Source organism: Megalobrama amblycephala, linkage group LG17 (genome assembly GCF_018812025.1).
Source record: "Megalobrama amblycephala isolate DHTTF-2021 linkage group LG17, ASM1881202v1, whole genome shotgun sequence".
Taxonomy (NCBI): Eukaryota; Metazoa; Chordata; class Actinopteri; order Cypriniformes; family Xenocyprididae; genus Megalobrama; species Megalobrama amblycephala.
The window spans coordinates 4,224,536-4,241,640 of NC_063060.1; the positions used below are offsets into that span (position 1 = coordinate 4,224,536).

General features: G+C 37.0%; 1 protein-coding gene across 1 annotated transcript in view; it reads right to left on the reverse strand.

Annotated features, from left to right (window-relative positions):
• The window catches only part of LOC125251008 (CUGBP Elav-like family member 5), a 193,850-nt gene extending 177,171 nt beyond the window's left edge, over positions 1-16,679 (reverse strand). Inside the window, exons 1-2 of the mRNA XM_048163873.1 lie at positions 16,096-16,679; positions 1,050-1,132 (exon numbers count right to left, since the gene is read on the reverse strand). Coding sequence (XP_048019830.1) covers positions 1,050-1,132; positions 16,096-16,462 — 450 coding nt within the window. The 5' untranslated portion in view covers positions 16,463-16,679. The remainder of the gene's footprint in view (positions 1-1,049; positions 1,133-16,095) is intronic.
• Positions 16,680-17,105: the final 426 nt, after the last annotated feature.

Here is a 17,105-nt window from a genome sequence, read left to right on the forward strand (position 1 = left end):
AAATCGATGGAATAAATTAATGGATAAATTTTGTGCACAATTTAGCAAATCGAGGGAATGAAATAGTAAATAATCCTTAAGATTAAGCAAATCGAGGTAACGAAATAGTAAATCGTGCACACGATTTAACAAATCGATGGAATGAAATAATAAATTGTGCACACAATTTAGCAAATTGAGGGAATGAAATAGTAAATCATCCTTAAGATTAAGCAAATCAAGGTAATGAAATAGTAAATCGTGCACACAATTTAGCAAATTGAGGGAAAGAAATAGTAAATCGTCAACATGATTTAGCAAATCGAGGGAACGAAATAGTAAATCGTCCACATGATTTAGCAAATCGAGGGAACGAAATAGTAAATCGTGTGCACATTTAGCAAATCGAGGGAACGAAATAGTAAATCGTCCACATGATTTAGCAAATCGAGGGAACGAAATAGTAAATCGTGTGCACGATTTAGCAAATCGAGGGAACGAAATAGTAAATCGTCCACATGATTTAGCAAATCGAGGGAACGAAATATAAATCGTAAATTGCAAATGAGGGAACGAAATAGTAAATCGTGTGCACGATTTAGCAAATCGAGGGAACGAAATAGTAAATCGTCCACATGATTTAGCAAATCGAGGGAACGAAATAGTAAATCGTGTGCACGATTTAGCAAATCGAGGGAACGAAATAGTAAATCGTAAAGACAGCTAAAAGAAACATAAGAAATAGCAAATCTGATTCTCGAGGGAACGATATAGTAAATTGTGTGCACGATTTAGCAATTCGAGGAAACAAAATAATAAATCGTCTAAAGACAGCTAAAAGAAACATAAGACTGATTCTTGGGTAAACTATTCCTTTAAGCTTTCCTACAAATATAATCTTGATTACATGTTGCAAATAAAGGAATATATATCAGGAGAACACAGAAGAACTATAAAAAAAAAAAAGTTGTTTCTGAATTGCATTCAATGGTTAGACCATTTCTGCCTGAAATAGATAAAACAAACAAACAAAAAAAAGACATTAGAGAAAAAGATTAAAAGAGACTTACCCCTGGTAGAGTCTTCTGTTCATGCAATGCATTCTGGGCTTTGATGGCTGATTCACGAGCGCAGTACGTGAGGAATGCACAGCCTGTGAAAATGAGACAAGAATCTGAGATCTGAAACAAAACACACACTCGTGCACCAAAGCTGAAAGTTACGCTTTCATGCTGCCATTTATCACAAAGACTACACAGTTGGAAACGGTTGGATTTTTACATGTTCTGAAGAAAACATGCGTGATGTTTGCCTGTGTGAAACTTGCTAGGGTGTTCTGGGTGGTTGCCAGGGCGTTGCTATGCTGTTGCCAAGGTGTTCTGTGTGTTCTTAACGTGTTGCTATGGCGTTCTAGGTGGCTCAAGTCAAAAGATTCAAAAATAATTATATTCTGATCACTAATCAAGCTAAGCAATAGTAATTGTGACTTTGACAAATGAATGTCATTACAAACATTTTGTCAGAAGAGACAACACAACACACGTATGCCACGTTTAAAGTATAAAGAAGATTTTGAACTGAGTTACAGTGTTTTGGCTGCCCTGACCTTGTAACCTCAGCTCAGTGCCTCTGCTCCCAAAAGAGCTACTATCAATGACTGTCAACTGCTGTGATCAGACATCAGTCACGTCTGTCATTCTGTGCACTCTCTCACTCTCTCATCGTTGGTGTAAGCGATGTAGCCACAATAGATTTTAAGCATGTAAAAAAGAAATCTGCACCCCATAACAAAGTAAGGATATGATGTCACACTCTACACTCTTAGGTTCAATGCTAATATATTAGATTTTATACAGAATCTTAAAGGTTTCTGTCAGGCAATCCATTAAACATCAAAGTATTATGCAATTATTTACGACATTTCTCCTTACTGGCATAAAACGTTCTTTAAAATTGAGTCAAGAACCCTAAAGGATTTCTCTATAAAACCCTACTGAACCTGTGTGTGGTTTCTTTTTATACTATACTATACTATACTATATCATTTTGAACAGTGTTGTTCTTAACTAAAACTAAAACTTCTTCTTCTGTTTTTGTTTATTGAAATAAAAATTTAAACATTTGAAATACTTAAACTCAAACAAAAAGTTTAAGTTGAAGCACTAAAATGAGTAAACCTAAAACTTAAAAATAAATTAAAGCTAAAAAGAAGAAAAAAAATCTAAAATTTCGTGAAATTGCATGACAAAATTAATCAACTTAATATAAAATTAAAATAAAAAAGTACATATAAAAAAAGCTAGTAATAAATAACATAATAGTAAAGGAATAATACTAAAATAACACTGAATTTTGGATTTTTTGCTTAACAACCTTAAAGTGGTAAGTCTGTCTAGAAAAGTAGGGTGAAAACAGGTCATTTGAGTTGAAATGAATGGTAGGTTTGTCCCAAATTACCTGAATTTACCCTATATATATGCATATTTTGCCTAACAATCAACTATTTTGAAACCCTGAATAATCTATATTTTGTCTTGCAAGTTAGCTTTGTGCTAATCAGAAAGAGCAAAAAATAATGTTAAAAAAAAGCTAAAAATTCAATTAAAACTATGTTAAGAGACTTATTCCTTTCTATTCAGCCTCTTTTACAATTCTTCATATTCACATTCAGCCTTGCCCGAACATTAAGACATGCATAAATTAATTATTTTCTGAATTAAAACTATTGCATTGCCCCTTGGAGTCGGCTCTCGAAAATCAGAGAAAGAAATGGACAGGAATAATAAAGCAGTTAGTGATCTGGAGCGGCCCAGCCTGTTCGCGTTCCCGTCCATTGTTCTGATATTTTCACAGCTCCAGTAGAATTGGTTTGTAATGACTGCCGTTATAGGAGCAGTAGTCTAGCGTAACCTGTAAACCTTAATTAAACCAGTCACATTCAGATGGACCCAAACCGGCCCTCCGAGCGAAGCCTCGTGTAGATCATGTAGAACTAATCACACACACACACACACACACACACAAGGAATGGCGTTTTTTTTATAGAGAGCAAAGAGTGTAACAGCTCTCATATGTATTCGTGTTGTCCACCTGTGTCCGTTCAACAAGAATATCATGCTAATACATGGACACCGGCACAGCATGAAGACAACAAACACACTCTATAAATCAACACAATCTCATTAGCAGCTCACCCAAGCCAGAACCGATTAGGAAGGTTGTAAAACTAGTTTTAAAGACCCCATAAATTGTTTTGACATGCACACTTTACTTCCCTGCATTGATGTACAGTATTATCTGTTGAAACAAGACATTGAGCTGGAAAATATTCAAAACACTTTAGAATAAGATCCCATTAGTTAACTTTAGTTAATGCATTAACTAACATTAACTAACAATGAGCATTTCTTTTCTTGCAGTATTTATTAATCTTTGTTAACATTATTAATCAAAAACAACTGCTCGTTGTTTTTTCATGTTAGCTCAGGTCCATTAAATAATATTAACACAATAGATACAACTTTTGATTTAAATAATGTAGGCCTATTACTAAACGTTGACATTAACTAAGATTAATAAATGTTTTAGAAGTAGTAGCACAGCTGATTGGTTGTTGTTGCATCAGCAGCCAAGGAGCTGCGGCTCAACATTCAACAAATACTGTAGTGTTTGCTGTTAGCAGTCTGCAGCACACTTTTCAGAAACCCTCCACCTTCCCCAGCTCCACCTGTATAGATCTGCTACAGGAGTTAATGCATGTATGCAGCAACAGCTCCATGTCTTACATGCTCACAGCAATGTCTGTAAAGGTATTGGCAATAGCAAGTCTCACTAATTGCTCTGCAGCAGCAACAGTGTAGCAGATTTATTGCACCATGACCAAATACATTGTCATTGCCATATCCATTACCATGCAATCTACCATACCAATCTCCCGAGAGTTGTCGTGACAGAAATTTAGTTATACACCGTATTGTAAAGTGTTACCAGAAAGGCTTCTCTTTTTTATTAGCATCCAAAAGCCTTTAGGTTATATTATAGCCTGGCAACTTGACAACTTATATTAATGACAAAAACAATGTCAAAACTTTCTTTAATTTTCTGGTCTGTCTTTGTAAACTTTCATCAAAATGCAATAACTTGCTCCTCCATGAAATGGATGACATCACCAAATCGTCAAAGGCTCCCTTTGAACCATCTGTAAAGACACTTTTCCCAACCTAACAAATTCTTGGGATAAAATCCCACATTTTTTCCTCTCTTTTAATGTCTGAACAAAGTCTTTTTTGCTCACCAAGGCAAAAAATACAGTAAAATCAGTAATATTGTGAAATATTATTACAATTTTAAATAAGTGTTTTCTATTTGAATATATTGTAAAAAATATAATTTATTCCTGTAAAAAAAGGTGAATTTTCAGCATCATTACTCCAGTCTTCAGTGTCACATGATCCTTCAGAAATCATTCTAATATGATTTGCTGCTCAAGAAACATTTATTATTATTATCAATGATGAAAACAGTTCTGCTACTTAAATATATTTTATGAAAATGCTGATACTTTTTTCAGGATTTTTTGATGAATAGAAAAGTTCATTGAACAGCATTTATTTGCATTTATTATTATTTTTTTTCATTAAATGTAATAAAGAATGTATTAAATAGAAATCTTTTATAACATTAACAAATGTCTTCACTGTCAATTTTGATAAATTTAATGCATACTTGATGAATGAAAGTATTAGGCCTAATTTATATTTTTGTATTATTAATCTTTCAACAAATAGTCTCAGAAATGTTAAGCAGCAAAAACTTTTTTCAACATCATGTGATCATCTGACACTGAAAACTGGAGTAATGATGTTGAAAATCTAATACTAGCCTAAGTGAAAAAAAAAAAAAAAAGATTACTGAAGAAAAGTAGACTGTTAAAAAAAAGGACAAAGAAACTGATTACAAGCATATAAGAAAAAACTCCAATAGAACAAAAACACAAATGTTCACTTAAGACATAAATGACTGTTTACTTGCAAAGACATGGTCACTTTGACACATAAGTAAGTGTATTTAAAGGTGCCCTTGATTCAAAAATTTAATTTATCTTGGCATAGTTAAATAACAAGAGTTCAGTACATGGAAAAGACATAGAGTGAGTCTCAAACTCCATTGTTTCCTCCTTCTTTATATAAATCTCATTTGTTTAAAAGACCTCCGAAGAACAGGCGAATCTCAACATAATACCGACTGTTACGTAACAGTCGGGGTGTACGCCCCCAATATTTGCATATGCCAGCCCATGTTCCCAACATTATGAAAGGCATTAGACAAGGGCAGGCAGTATTAACGTCTGGAGCAGCACAGCTGAATCATCAGACTAGGTAAGCGAAAAATGGCAGATGGAGCAATAATAACTGACATGATCCATGATAACATGATTTTTTTAGTGATATTTGTGAATTGTCTTTCTAAATGTTTCGTTAGCATGTTGCTAATGTACTGTTAAATGTGGTTAAAGTTACCATCGTTTCTTACTGTATTCACGGAGACAAGAGCCGTCGCTATTTTCATTATTAAACACTTGCAGTCTGTATAATTCATAAACACAACTTAATTCTTTATAAATTTCTCCAACAGTGTGTAATGTTAGCTTTAGCCACGGAGCACTATCAAACTCGTTCAGAATCAAATGTAAACATTCAAATAAACACTGTACTTACGTGATTAGACATGCTGCATGACGAACACTTTGTAAAGATCCCTTTTGAGGGTTATATTAGCTGTTTGAACTTTTTTTATGTTGTTTAAGGCAAGCGCGAGCTCTGTGGGCGGAGAGCACGAGCAATTAAAGGGCCAGCAGCCCTGAATCGGCTCATTTATAATGATGCACCAAAATAGGCAGTTAAAAAAAATGAATTAAAAAAAATCTATGGGGTATTTTGAGCTGAAACTTCACAGACACATTCAGGGGACACCTTAGACTTATATTACATCTTTAAAAAAAAAGTTCTAGGGCACCTTTAACCAATTAGACAACAAAAAGAACTCATTTCAGTACTCACAGGCTCTATGAGCAGTGGCTTCATATGCGCACATCTCTCAGACAGGCTCAGAAACCATCTCTCAGACAGTGATACATATAGCAAAATGAGTTGTCTTTCACTGCTTACAGCACTTAAATGGTTTAAAATCACATGCTTTTAAACCACAATGCTCAAAAACACATGCAAATGATAAGCTTTCATGACCACGCAGCACAGCAACGTCACATGACATAACCGCGATAGAGACGATAGTCCAAAATCTCTACCGGTTGACGTTTCTACAGGTTAATCGTGTCTAACCATATATCGGTCACCCCTAATGTTAATGTAAAACAGGCAATCAACGCTGTGATTCAGTATATTCGGGACAGTACACCACAACTACAGCACTAACAAAAAGAACACTGTGTTTGGCTTTATACACCAGAGGATTACACGCTGGCTAATTTAAGATAGAGAAAGAAAATTGGATTCAGGCAGTGTTATTCGGTGCATGTGGTATCTATGTTGTATCAAGCTCAGATCAATACATTCTGGGAGCAGAAAATGATAGTTATCTCCTTATCATTTTCCATTAAAATCCTCTTTTGATAACATTTCATCACAGGCTGGTGGGAAGGGATGTGAAAAGCGAGAGAGAAGGAATGAAAATGATAGGGAGATGGGGCAACAGGGAGATAGAGAGAAAGAGAAAGGTTTTTGTAGCCCCATAAAAACAACTTTATCTCCTCTGTTTGCCCCCAAACGCTCCAAAAGCAGGCCGCACTGGATTATGGTCTATAAATTATATTAAAATCTCTCCGTTGTAGTAATTTCATTTTCTCCCCTAAAATAAATCTCGGCGCAGGAAATACAAAGCACTGGATGCCAAAGAGTTTTTGGACACCGTTAAATATAGCCACAGAGGTTATTTCTGAATTAAACTACTGTATTGGCAATTATTCATGTGTGTTTTAACTCAACTTGACTTCATTACGTCCGAACGACTTGGGCGTAAAACAGCTTTAGGGTTGGAATAAATTTAGACGAGTGGCAGTCATTTTTAGCCAAAATCTAGTTTGTTAGATTTGTAAACTATGTTTTATCATCAGACCAATATAAATCGAAGTGCTTAACACACCTCAACAAGACACATGGTTTGAAGAATCATTCATGGACATGCAGGATGCACAACATGCTGAAGTTTAATATTTATGGTTTATCATTCAACACATTAGCACATGTATCTCATTACTTGTCTGAAGCATAATGGACCATCCACACAGAGATCATAAAAACACCTACAGTTTTTCCACAAGCTCAGAAATGTGGTCCTCTCACAGGTTTTTCAATGAAATGGCAATGAAATGTGTTTCTAAAACGACACTCCATTACCTTACATTAAATAACCATTACATTATATGGCTTGATCTTTCAAGTATATATAGTTTGTCTGTCCAAAAATGTAATTGTGACATAAGTCGAGTTCGGCCGTCTTAATGGCCTTTCACTAGGGCTGTAACGATATGCGATATGAAACCGAAATCGCGATACGCAGGTCCACGAACCTGTATCGCGATGTGAGAAGGCAGAATCGCGACACACCCCTTCCAACTCCCAGAGTTATCCTTCCTGTCCAGATCCAATGCTACCACATTTTTAAATTACTATAAGTATTAGGGGTGTAACGATTTATCGTATGGTGTGTCTCAATCAGCTCTCTAGTTCAGTAAGTGTTTCGGGCACACATTGAATCTTGCAAGCAGGTTTAAACGTTTCTCATGTAAGTCTCTTGCATGGTCGCGTGAGAAAAGTCGTGGCTTTCTTTCACCGCAGTGCACAGGAACAGCTGTGCTCACAGAAAAGCAAAAGACGCTTGCGATGCTTTGCTTTAAGAAGTTCTGTGGGGCCGTTCACATATTGCGTCTTTTCCGCGTGCAAGTCAGTTATTATTTTCAAATGTAGCCGCGCGGCAGGCGCGCTCATAATGGGATCAACGTGGTCGCGACGCGCATGCAATTCTCAACTTCTCAGAATGCCGCAAGCGCACCGCAGGTCGTGTGACAAGAATCAACCGATCAGCTATGGCCTTTCCGTAACAAAACATCAAAAGCTCAGCCGAACAGCTGATCATAGCTATACATGGTGGTTTTTATATCTTATCTCCATCAATATATGTCGTAGTAAAACTAATGCAAGGGCTAGAAATCATTTATCCTTTGCAGAAACATCCTGATCCTCTTGGAGAGCTCAGTTCATGGTTGCATAGCAACGACCGACGCCACAGGAGCGCAAGCGCTTTGGAAAGAAGGAGAAGCGGTGCGGCCGCGCCTTCCACGCGTTTTTAGACGCGATATGTGAACGGTCCCTATTCATAATTCTAAGTTCATGTTAAATGTAACATTTTTTTTCAGTGACAGACAGCCCTATTCAACTGTTAATTTGAATACAGAAGGTTTTTATTAAAATTTTATATTTATTTATTTTATTGAAATGTGATCTTGTATGTACAACAAGGAAAATTATTGAAATTTGTTCATGTTTTTTTAATAAATCTTATTTGAATTTCAGTTTCATTTTGTTCAAAATATCGTGATACGTATCGTATCGTGAACTCCGTATCGAGAAACGTACCGTATCGTGACCTGAGCGTATCGTTACACCCCTACCTTTCACATAAATTGTACAAATATATTTGCCGTGATTAAACAAACATACTGTGCACACAAAATTCATGCTTTTTCAATTAACATTGGCTGTTGAAAGATTTCTAACTTCTGTTATCTGAAAATAGATAAATATCACCCAATAAATCTGATATATGGTCTATTGCTGAAATAGTTTGAACATCTAAAGTTCAAACTATTTTAACTTTGACTCCACTGACTTTTCAAAGCACAGCCATTGATTGCCAGATAATTTGCATGATGTGCCATTGTGTGGGTGGTACTGGCACAAAAATACAACAAGATAAAAGAGAAACTGTACACTGTAAAACCGAACAGTGAATTTAATTAAATTAAACGAGTTTGTTTCACTCAAATAATAATGAAAGTTCATTGTACTTAATAGAAAAAAGTTGCATGAACTCAAAATTCCATTGTAGTAAGCTGAACTTAATATGATTGAGTTGAGCTGCAGCAATAACTCTAATTCCCAGCATGCTTTGCGTCAGACCATATAAATAACTGTTGAAATTAAGTGTTATTCTGTGTGTTTTTGCACAAGATTAACATATGGAGATATAAGTTGTGTTATGTTGGGATTCAGGGGGGTTATGTTATGTTAGTTTTGTAGGGTTACCATTGTGGTGAAGAGTAGAGCCTGTGGTTAGGTTGAGGATGAGCTGCAAAACATTTAAGACCACATATGTTGTTTGATTACATATATATGCAAGTATATAATGACAGTCTCTCTGATAGTTATAATAGCATGTGTTATTTGCTATGTAACATTTAACCAAGATCTGAATGTGATGTTTATATAAATTAACTGTATGTAATTAACATTATGATGAGTTTGGGCAAGGGATGCCAGTGGCGGGATTGTTAGTGAGAGACACCTGTGCACCACACTGGCCTTGAACCACTTCCACGGCTCTCGGCCTCGCCCCACTTGTCACAAAAATGTTAAGTTCTACCAACTTTAAAAACTGAGTTAGTTTACTTAAATGTTTTGAGGACTAGTGAGTCGAAAAGATCAAAATCATTACTTCTTCATAAACTGGCGCTAAATACCACTAAGAAAATTAGGCGAATCCACTGTATATAATACTTTTTGTATATAATAAATTACTTGCAACTGCTTGTCATCCTGCTTTCAGAGGATGATGCCTGCTGTTTGAGAACGCAGTCATGTAAGACTGGGAGGGAATTATACCGATCCACTTTGACGTCAGAATTTGCTTAGGCATTTCAGAATGACAAAAAGAGCATTTCAGATGCTATGCAATGAGTTATGCCGTCACATCGCAAAGGCACGTCTTTTTTGTTGTGCATCGAGGCATTTATTTGGTAAATGCGTTTCCATCATAGTTTATGCGCATGTTTTCTTATCGGATAAAATATTTATCTGACTCAATTGAGCACATACGTTTTTTTTATGCGAATATTAGAATTTCCAGCAGCATTTTTTATGTGAAATTCCAAAATGCCCATAAAAATAGGAGGATGGAAACATAGCTATTGAGAGAATCATCATATTATAGTGATCATCATACTATACACATTAAATATTCAATGCAAATTAATACAGTAATTGGTCAAATCACCCTAACATGACACTATCTGCAGCAATTTTCATGTGGGGATCATTAGAAACACCATTACATTTCACATTACTCTTCCATAAGGAAAACTTTATGCACATTACAATATTTACATGCACTAAATACCTTCACATCCACTTGAAAGAGCTCAACAGGTAAGGTTACCTTAATAACATAGAACTCTTAAAAATAAAGGATAAAGAGTTTTATTTCTGTAGATGAAACTTTTTATCCTCTAATTCTTTAGAAAACCATCTATGTACTGGTACTTTAAAGAGCCCCAAACCATCTGAAGATCTAAAGGACCTGTAATGTAAAATCAAGAACCATATAGCAACTCAAGAACCCTATACATCTAAAAATGGTTCTTGATAAGAAGAGGCTTTAATACTGAACCCATCAACCACTGAATAAACTTGTTTTTAACAATGTACTTCAGATTTTGAAGATGAAATGTAGCTATCAAATGCATTATACTGTATAAAATAAAACATGCAGAGATAGAGAGAGCTAGATAGAGAGAATCATGACTAATAGTATGGCCTGAAGGCTACCATTATCCTTAATTTCCTTCTCAACAAAACCAATATTCCCTATAACATATTTCATAATCTGACATCATGTTAAATAGTAATTACCTCAATGTTTCACCTTGCATTGAGTGTGGACGTTAGTTTAAATAACAAGCTTTTGCACACCTACTCGGACGGCACAATCCAGGCATTTATTGACAACTCTGATTAAATATGTGCATGTGAGCGCAGGTCAAAGGGAAGCCTGTAAACACTCTGGTAGTGATGATTAATGTTTACCGCAGTGGCTGTTTGTCTAACTGATGCACACACACAAATACATAACCACTCTCTTCTAAAAACTAAATGATTTCAGTTGAGTTCACTGTTATCATGTTGCTAAGCTAACAAATTGATTTTCCAATAAGTGTAAAAAAAAAAAAAAAAATAGCACAAACAAATATTGGGTAAAAGTCTCTTTTTAAATACACTGAACTGTTTTTATGGTCTGCCATCTTGGATTGATTGTCATAATGCATTCTGAGATTGCTGTAAGGGTGCATGTGATTCTGCCTTAAATTATTGTATTTTAGATGGCAGAATAATCATCTCTACAACAATTTAAAGCATCATGGCTAGTAAAAAGCCCAACAGCATTTGCATCATCCTGATGATGCTTTAAAATGTTTCTTATGTAGAAAGAAAAGGAGTCACCGTGAAATGAAAATTCACCCACTTTCCGTTCCCAAGTTATGAGCGAAAGTTGCCTGAAAATAGCACTCATCTATGGGGGCCACCATTTTGAATCGCGCCCGGAGGTTTTTGGCAAATATCTCCGCAAAAACAAGGCAGATCGTCCTGAAATTTGAACCATATCTAGATATTGATGAGACTGATCTTACGAAGGTTCGGGGGTTATAGACTTTTTTCCTACAAAAATTTGAAAAGTCATATCTCTGCCCCCCTGAGAGGCATGACCCTACAACCAGGCTCAATGGAAAGGAAATATAAGGATTCAAATTTCAAGGGAATCTGTGGATGGGTTCTGGAGTTATGGCCGGTAAAGTTGCACCCTTCCCGATGTAATTCAGATTTGCCCGCGACCCTGGAGGGCAACCGTGAGCCTAGGGTCTACGAAGACCTACCATCAGGGTGCTGGGGATCGGTGACCAACTGTCCCTAGGAGAGCAGACCCAATCTCGGAGGTTTGGTCAGACCTCCATGCTCTCCAACCTCCTTCCCCAGCCCAGGAAGGTGGCTCATTCCCGGGCAAAGTCAGATCCATCCGCCCTCTCTGGAGGTGGTTCAAGGGCCATCAAGGTGTTGGAAGAGGAGGTGGAGGGCTCTCCCCAAACCGTCACGAGACCCACTCAGAGTCACTCTGGGTGGGCATAGAATTCAAATTTGATCTTGATGGATCACTGGAAGTCTCAACTTAGAGTTTTTGAGCTCTGGATCTCTGAGGTCAAGGGGCTCAACGGCTGATGCTGAAGCCTCCCAGGGCTTACCCTGGATGGGGTAAAAATTCGCATTTGACCACGATGGATGACTGGAAGTCTGGACTTTGAGATTTTGAGCTCCCTGGATCTCTGAGGTCCAGGGACTCAATGGCTGATGCTTTTTTTTTTTTTTTGAGGGTCAAATAGATGTTGTTTGTGGGCAGCCAATGAAAACCATAGGCTGGCATTATGCAAATATGTTACAAACCCACGTAGGCTCGTGCAGGAGGTGAGACTGGAATTACTGTTGACTCTTTCGGCAGTTCAGAACCAATTGTTTATTTTAGGAGACAATAACTTTGTTTGTTGTGCACTTTTATCTTTAAAACTGCAGACCTTTTAAATTCACAAACAGCTACATTACACACTGCATGAAAGGTAATATTCGTAAAAGCATAATAGGGGCACTTTAAAACCCCCTGAAAGCTCGCGTTCATCTGCCACTTTTGAGTGCAACGCCCACATCTCAACATCCAATAAACACCTGATGCATAAAATCAAGTCCCTGTTCTACATTTTTTCTTTTTGATAATCCATTGAACTCAAATATATGCCACAATATATGAAGATCTGTCACTTCTTCAGTTTCATTGTGACTTTTAAAAAGCCTAAAGAGGATAGCTGGTCTCCCAGTGCAGCCAAGCTGACTTGTATGGTTTGTTTTGCTGGTTTTCAGGAACTTATCACCTATTCAGTGCAGGATACCTGCTAAACCAGCATAAACCAGTTAAGGCCAGTGAACCACCGTAGGCAGGCTTTTCTCAGAAGTGTTGTGAAAAAGAGTAATTGAAATGTGCATCTAATGCTGTTTTCCATTGATTTCAGGTCTTGCACACTTATAAACCACATTTCATAGCAGTAATTTAATGTCAATGTAAATGATAATCTAACAGCACTGTACTAATAATGTCCCACTGAGATAGCAGTCAACAGAGAGTGAGTGCGTGTGCGCGTGTGTGAGTGTGACAGGCCTCCTACGCTGATTCATCCTCCCTCTCGCACCCTCCTATGGGCATAAACCATTATTCATTTGTGCGGTGTGTGTGTGAGCATGTGTGTGCCTCTGAGCGTGACAGAAAGAGGGAATATTTCGAGTAGAGGAAGGGAGGGGGCGCGCAGATACTCACAGAGGAGTGTGTTGCTTTAAATGGGATTTCAAGTTCAATTAACATGACGGTTTTAATGAATTAGAGGACTAAGTTTTCTTTCACTAATAAATGAAATAATCACAGAAAACCTGGGCAAGAAACTGTCTGTTTAAAATGCATATGAAACGTATTACTTCCCTCTAGCACTGCTCTCAAATCAAATTAGAGCTCAGTTCAGTCAAGTGAGATGACCTGCGTAAGACTAAAGAGAAATCGAGGAATATTTTCAGAACTAACACTATTCTAAGCTTTACAAAAATACAGGAATATTTATATTTTACATAGGATACAATATATATTCAGTACTGATCCTTATAAAAAATAAAAAAATAAAAAAATTAGATCTCTTTAAGATTTCATTTCTATGGAAGCTTATTTCTGCCACTACATGAAAAAATAAAAAAGCAATTGTGAGTTATAAAGTCATAATTGCATGATATAAAGTCAGAACTGCGAGTTTATGAGTATGAATTTTCTCGTAATTGCGAGTTTATATCATGCAATTGCAGGAAAAAAAGTCAGAATTGTGAGATAAATAGTCACAATTACTTTTTTTCTTTTGTTTCATGGGGGAAACAAGCTTCCATACATTTCTTTCTCCAAGATGAAGTTAAATGCAAAATGAGACATTTGATTTATTTTAATCCTTAAAAAAAGACCCCAAGAATCTTACATGTGCCGAATCTAGAATTTAAGAAGAGATCTCAATATAAACTCAAAAATTTCTTCCACAATCAAATGATCTGAGATGCTTACCACATTCATTTTATAACTCAGTACTCTTGCTATATGGCAACTATTTGTCCCTAGATTTGACTATTTGCAATTTGCCAACTTGACTGAGTATAAAAAGAGATCTCTGAGCAATATATCTTTATCTTCTGGCCTATACTCTTAAAAATAAAGGTTCTTTATTGGCATTGATGGTTCTGTGAAGAACATTAAAAATCCATGGAACCCACTACAGGTTCGTTATAGTGAAAAAAAGGTTCTTTAGTTTATTAAACACTAAGATAAAAATAATGGTCTTTCAATGAAAGGTTCTTTGGGAAACCAAAAAATGGTTCTTCTATGGCATCGCTGTGAAAACCCCTTTTTGGAACCTTTATTTTTAAGAATGCAAAAAAATCATTACACGGATCCATAACAAACCACCTACTTCTTGAACCATCATGCCCTAATTCCCCTTGCCGCATTCATTTGGATTAGACTTTGTTTGGGAATTTGGAAAAAAATAATGAAATAATGAAATGCTCAAATGCCAAACAAAGGAGCACAGAACCTTCTGTGTGTTTGTGATTTCTTTAAATGCATAAATTAGCGTATAATGCAAGGTTCACGATTTGCTGTGAATGAGAAAAATCACACCAAATGTTTCGTTTCACATGGCACACTGGGAGTTCTTAGTATGCATCATCTGCGCGCAAAGCGGGGCTGCCCTACTTCTGCGAGCACACATGAAAATATGAGATGATACACAAGTGGGAGTGACCACAGTACATCCAGCATCTTTTTTATTGTCGTGACACTGAATACAAGCGGAAAAACACAATGCATTAGTGTACTGCATGAGAAATAGACCATGTTACTCTAAAAGAGAAATCTGTCAAAACTAGATGAGTCTGAATGACATCTGACAGCATGCACTGATGGAAATCAGTTGCAGTCATACTGTAATGTGGGACACAAATATGAGCGATATAAATATTTTAAGTAAACAATCATGTTTTTCTATCGCATATCTTATAATGCATAATAAATGTTAACCAGCTGCACGGCGTGAACCAGCACAAAAACAATGCATCACGAGAAATAGACCATGTTACTCTAAAAAGAGTGACAGAGATAGGTTTGAATGACATCGAACAACATGCTCTGATGAAAATCAGTTGCAACTGTACTGAATGTGCTTAAAAATACTGTGAGGGAGGGTAATGAGGGGAAAATGTGGCATGGACAAGAATACACAGTGTGCATGATGAATAAATCATGCACAATAAAAAATTGATCTTGTTATTTTAAGTAAACTTTAAACTATGTTACTCGAAAAAGTGAGCAGTAGATTAGAATGACATCTAACAGCATGGAAATCAGTTGCAATCTGACTGTGGTTCAGTATTGCATAAAGGAGTACAACGAGTTAAAATATCTAAAGACAGGGATAGCCTACACACAGTGTGTAAAGAACAAATGTGCGTGCAACTGAACCAATCCGATGCTTATAAAGTAATAAACAGTAACGTGAAAGCGTATGTTTTCAATCACATATCTTATATTTCATAAGATTGGTTAACCGGGTGCGCAAATATGAAACCACAATCCATCAGTGTAGTGGATGAAAATTAGACTATGTTAGTCTAATTAGACTATTAGACTAAAAAGACAGGTTTGATTTCCATTTATGCATGCTGTCATATCACTCAAATGTCAATCACTTGCAGTCGTACTGACTGTTGTATGCGAGACCAGAATGAGTGAAAAATAAGACTACAGAACAATATACGCTCTGCGCGTAAAGAATAAATATGCGCAACAGAAGGAAATTCATGTTTACAGCGTTTAACAGTAACGAGTAAACATATTTTTTCCAAGCACACACCTCGTAATGCATCATATAAAAGGTTACTCATGTGGCCAAAGCCCTCAACACCCATTCAAAAGCATCGTTACCTTTGTGCATGCCGGTGTAACGGTCCTTGAGGACAGTCAGTTCGTGGATCTTTCCAAACTGTTCGAAAAGAGGCTTCAGGTCCTTCTCCTCCAGGTTGCGCGGGATCTGTCCTATAAAGAGCTTGATGGCATCCTGGTCTTTCATGGTGCCGTTGTCGGGGTGGATGGAGATGGACTCTGAGCCGTTCATGGGCTTGGGGAAGGTGATGTGCGCGTACTGGGGCTGGTGCGGGATCAGGAGCAGTGGTGCCGCTGCCTGGCTCGGTACCGCCCCCGGTCCGGTGAGGAGCAGGCTGGCGTGGGCAGGCTGAGGATGCTGCTGAGGATGCTGCTGCCTCCTCGCTTCAGTCTGGGTGAATCTAGCCATTCTGCGCGCGGCGGAGAGCGCGATAATAATAACAACATACACACGCACGCACACGCGCCGGGAGAGAGTACGCGCTCAGCTGGAAACGAGACGCTCGCTTTCTATTCGAAACATGTCAAGCTCGCGCCCCTCGCACCTGGGAGGAGGAGGAGGAAGAGGAGATGGGAGCAGAGCGCGGTCACGACTCACATGCGCGGCCCCGTAGCGCCATCTGCCGACCAATACTTAACTGCACCGATGGATAGATTAGGTAGAATTTTATTTTATTTTAATATTTTCTGTTTTCATTTTAATTTTAGTTAAAGTTTTAGTAGGCTAATTGTGTTGTGTGTTTTTGAGATATGACAGATAGCCAACATAATCATAAAGTTTATCATATATATTTGTTTAGTATCTTCCAAATAAAATCTTACAAATTGCCAATAAGAAATCAACTGAACTGCAGTTTCATGGCATCTGTTATTTAGGTTTCTTTTTAAATGCTATTCAGCAAGGTAAATATTATGACTAGACCTTTCAATTTATATCCTATCAACTGGGGATAAAGGGACCTTTTTTTCCCTAAACAATATAATCTTTTAAAAAAATATCCTAATATGAAATCATATTTGAACATGAAACAAGGCTCTTTTGGATCTATTAT